Source organism: Sprattus sprattus (genome assembly GCF_963457725.1).
Source record: "Sprattus sprattus genome assembly, chromosome: 11".
Taxonomy (NCBI): Eukaryota; Metazoa; Chordata; class Actinopteri; order Clupeiformes; family Clupeidae; genus Sprattus; species Sprattus sprattus.
The window spans coordinates 30,320,153-30,325,152 of NC_137909.1; the positions used below are offsets into that span (position 1 = coordinate 30,320,153).

The window sequence follows — 5,000 nt, forward strand, 5'->3', positions numbered from 1 at the left end:
TATGGTCAAGGAAGTGATGTCACTTTATGGCGGTTACTGCTGCCTGAGTGCCTGTAGGTGAACATGCTGAGAAGGCAAATGTGTCTGAATTCATTGGGCGTTTTTAATTCCCTGCCCTTCCAGGGAAACAGCAGTCTATACATGTGCTCTGTTCCCTGGGCAGTAATGAATGCGGAACAATCCATCTCAGGCCTATAAAAATGAATCATTTCTCTACTTCCTATTCATGGGTCAGTTGCCTACAGATCAATTTCACTGTATAAAAATGAGACGATTTATCTAATAACAACCACTTCACCCCTTTCGGCTACAGCTTCAATCGGTTATATCCTTACATGACTCCAGGCTCATGGCATAGCATTATGAAAAACACACACACACACACACACACACACACACAAACACACACACACACACACACACACACACACACACACAAACACACACACACAAAAACACACACACACACACACACACAAACACACATGGCGTAACATTATGGCATCCAGACCCATGTATCGCCTGAGACCTCCTTGCAGCGTGTACCTCCATGCTTGTGGATGTCATATAAAAAATAACAGCAGAAATAAACTAATTTTTATGGCTTTGACCTCTTCGCTGGAATCCAGATGACGTGCGAGAATCCGGGCCACATTTTATGACCAATAACTCCATTAAGGCCAACAACTGCACAGGCACAGATTAGATAAAGCCACACACACACACACACACACACACACACACACACACACCTACGTAACACAAAAAGAGCTGATTGTGCTCTATTAGTGCTTCTGAAAATATGTATCAGGAAGCACATATATCTCCGCGCGGAAATGAATGTGTCACGGCACGGCCCCCTATTTCCAGCAGATCTGCAGGGTTCATCTGTTCAGGGTACACACACACACACACACACACACACACACACACACACACACACACACACACACACACACACACACACACACACACAACCCAGCCAATCACGCCTGATCACGCCTCACCTCTGGTTCAGTCAACCCGGCTAATCATGCCTGATCAGGCTTCACCTCCAGTTCAATCATAGCCACACACACACACACACACACACACACACACACACACACACACACACACACACACACACACACACACACACACACACACACACACACACACACACACACACACACACACACACACACACACACAACCCAGCCAATCACGCCTGATCAGGCTTCACCTCCGGTTCAATCATAGCCACGCACGCAGCTCGTTCTCTCTGCCCGATAGCAATGCACGACTGTAACTATCTCGCTCCCTATTTCTTAATAAGATAGGATGCTTGTACATGTAGCTAGACTAAAGCCTCAAACGACTTCAAAGCAAACAGTGTGCACAGTCGCACGATCAAACTACCCCTCGGGAAATTACATTATGTTCACCACGGGGATGCACCCGATTCGTTGTTTCCATCGGCAACGGTATAAGTTTGATAGGGGGAGAGGGAAGTGAGGTAAGTCACCCTTCTGTGTGAGTCATGAAGGATCTCCCGAACGCTGTGATTTGCATTCCTGGAACCCTGCCACACGGCTCTAGCAGCCTGTCAGGGCTGTGTGTGTGTGTGTGTGTGTGTGTGTGTGTGTGTGTGGGAACCCTGCCACACGGCCCTAGCAGCCTGTCAGGGCTGGCAGGCAAACTGAGCGATTGGCTGTAGTTTTAGCCCCGGCCGGGTCCCATTGTTCATGCTGATATATCAGAGCCAGAGCTTTTCTGAATGAGAGCCCAGGAGCAGAGGAGTGTGTGTGTGTGTGTGTGTGTGTGTCTGTGTGTCTGTGTGTGTGTGTGTCTGCAGCAGACGAGGCTGTGATTCAGACGGAACATTAGGGCCAATGGTGCACTGACTTTCATAACAGCAGGCAGACACGCCAAGAACAAGACAACAAGAAAAAACTCCAGGCTGTTTGAGGTATAGGCACTGGCGGCAGAGACTAGTGCAGTGTGTGTGTGTGTGTGTGTGTGTGTGTGTGTGTGTGTGTGAGTGTGTATGTGTGTGAGAGAGAGAGAGCAAGAGAGAGATAGAGGGGGAGAGAGAAAGAATGTGTGTGTGTGTGTGTGTGTGTGTGTGTGTGTGTGTGTGTGTGTGTGTGTGTGTGTGTGTGTGTGTGTGTATGTGTGTGTGTGTGTGTGTGTGTGTGTGTGTGTGTGTGTGTGTGTGTGTGTGTGTGTGTGTGTGTGTGTGTGTGTGTGTGTGTGTGTGTGTGTGTGTGTGTGTGTGTGTGTGTGTGTGTTGCGTTCCCCAGTAACAAAGCAGCTTGTAGCTGAAGCAATGTCTTGTTGGCAGCACAGCCAATTACACGCCTCACTGCCTGCCAGCCAGCCCTGGACCTGGGCGACACACACACACACACACACACACACACACACACACACATACACACACACACACACACACACCTGGACTTGGGCGAGGTTTTGATAGAGACACTAGGAGAGAAAAAAAGAACAAGGAAGGATGGAAGGAAGGATGGAAGGAAGGATGGAAGAAAGGAAGGAACGAAAGAACCAATGAATGAAAGAACAAATTAATGAAAGAGTGAAAGGATTAAAGAAAGAAAGAATCACACCCTCGTAGCAAAAGCAGGGCAATAAATCGTTGCTCGGCAGGATGCAATCTCTCTGTCCCCGAGTACTCCTCTCTGCCAGGGTACACTCTTCTTCCTGGGATCCTTCTACCCAGAATCCTTCAGACTTTCCATACGCAGAACAACCCCCTCACACACACACACACACACACACACACACACACACACCACTACCCCCTCACACACACACACACACACACACACACAAACACACACACACACACACACCACTACCCCCTCACACACACACACACACACACACACACACACACACACACACACACCACTACCCCCTAACACACACACACACACACACACACACACACACACCACTACCCCCTCACACACACACACACACACACACACACACACACACACCACTACCCCCTCACACACACACACACACAAACACACACACACACACACACACACACACACACACACACTACTCCCTCCGCCTGCAGATCCCATGCTCTAATCAATGTGTCAGCCTTATAAATCCTGCGCAGGACTATTGGCAATTTAGCAGGTTGATTAGTGAGGCTCTAATGTGTGTGTGTGTGTGTGTGTGTGTGTCTGTGTGTGTGTGTGTGTGTGTGTGTGTGTGTGTGTGTGTGTGTGTGTGTGTGTGTGCGTGTGTGTGTGTTGATTAGTCAGGCTCTAATGGCCCTGCAGGAAACCTCATAAAGGCGACTATAAAGGCGACTACTCTCCACAGACACAGCTGTGTTCCACTGCAATCCCACAGGTTGATCATCACACCAGCAGAATGCATAGGTACCATCACGGAGGCATAACACTGACTGTAGCAGTCGAGGTATGGGGTGTGTGTGTGTGTGTGTGTGTGTGTGTGTGTTGTACCTTGATAGGGTACAGACACTGTAAACTGCAAAGGAGCCTCTGTACCCTATCAAGGTAGCATCCAAACGTGCCAAACGTTTTAAGGAAAATCATACTTTACATACTGTCTTTTTACGCATACAGTACATGTGAATAGACAGGAATTAAGACATTTTGCCGCTGATTCAAACATATTAAAGGTCCTCTCTGTTCCTGATTTAGGAGGGGGCGGGGGAGCTGTATAACCAGAACATGAAGTGCTTCAGAAATACATGAACTCAAGTAGCATGACTGAAGTCTTAACAATGCTTTTTCCCATTTTCTTTCACATTATATGACCGACCATCATGTAATTGCCTTTTTTATTATAGTGTTGGTCAGCCAGGTCGTCGTCGTGTGCCCTCTGGAATACCAAGAAGGCTGCTGACTCTCACACACACACACACGCACGCACGCACGCACACACACACACACACACACACACACACACACACACACACCTCTGGAATACCAAGAAGGCTGCCGCCAGCTGTTAATTGTGGGCTGAACAGGTCTGCCTGAGTGAGCCCGGATGAAGACGACTGGAATTGAATTGAACTCAGTTGCTTGAGGGTGTGTGTGTGTGTGTGTGTGTGTGTGTGTGTGTGTGTGTGTGTGTGTGTGTGTGTGTGTGTGTGTGTGTGTGTGTGTGTCTGTGTGTGTGTGTGTGTGTGTGTGTGTGTGTGTGTGTGTGTGTGTGTGTGTGTGTGTGTGTGTGTGTGTGTGTGTGTGTGTCTGTGTGTGTGTGTGTGTGTGTGTGTGTTTGTGTGTGTCTGTGTGTGTGTGTGTGTGTGTGTGTGTGTGTGTTTGTTGCTTGAGGGAGGGAATCGAGCAAAGGGAGGCAAAAAGTGGAGGGGTGATATACGAGCTCTGGACATGTGGCTAATAGAAGGCACTGAGGTGGGAGAGAGGACAGGACAGGACAGGACAGGACAGGACAGGACAGGACAGGACAGGACAGGACAGGACAGGACAGGACAGGACAGGACAGGACAGGACAGGACAGCTGAACGGTGTGTGAGGGGTATGAGGGGCCCCGGCTAGTACAGACTATAGTGTTAGCATACAGAAAACACATTTTCCCCACATTTTGTGTATTGCCTTATCTGTGTAAATGCCTGATGGTGTCAAAAATATAAATACAGGTGTGTAGACATCTTTGGAGCAGTCACCTGCTTTTTCAGGATCTTTGTGGCTTAAATGTCTTTCAGATGTAACACTATCACATTAAACTTAGCTTAGTTGATGAAAGTGCTGTTTTTTGATCACAGTAATTCAGGGAGAAAATCATCTTCTTCATCAAAATCATCATCTACCATTCAAAAGTAGCAGTTGTATCACTCACCGAAGTATTTCCTTGCGTGTGAAGTACGTACAGTCCTGTTGCAGAAAAGAGTCACATATTAGTGTTTGGGATTACCATGCAATGCATTTGTATTAACACACACACAGATGTATTCCATATGTGCGATCATGCAAATGTTAACAAGACAA

At 47.7% G+C, this 5,000-nt stretch overlaps 1 protein-coding gene across 3 annotated transcripts in view; it reads right to left on the minus strand.

Moving 5' to 3' along the window:
- Positions 1-5,000, minus strand: part of cib2 (calcium and integrin binding family member 2) — a gene marked incomplete at both ends in the record, with an annotated part of 44,406 nt that overhangs the window by 25,727 nt on the left and 13,679 nt on the right. For 2 of the 3 annotated variants that reach the window (XM_080846924.1, XM_080846925.1), the window contains one exon: positions 4,852-4,886. The exons of the other annotated variant lie outside the window; for it this stretch is intronic. In XM_080846924.1, coding sequence (XP_080703050.1) covers positions 4,852-4,886 — 35 coding nt within the window. The remainder of the gene's footprint in view (positions 1-4,851; positions 4,887-5,000) is intronic. 3 annotated transcript variants of the gene reach the window in all.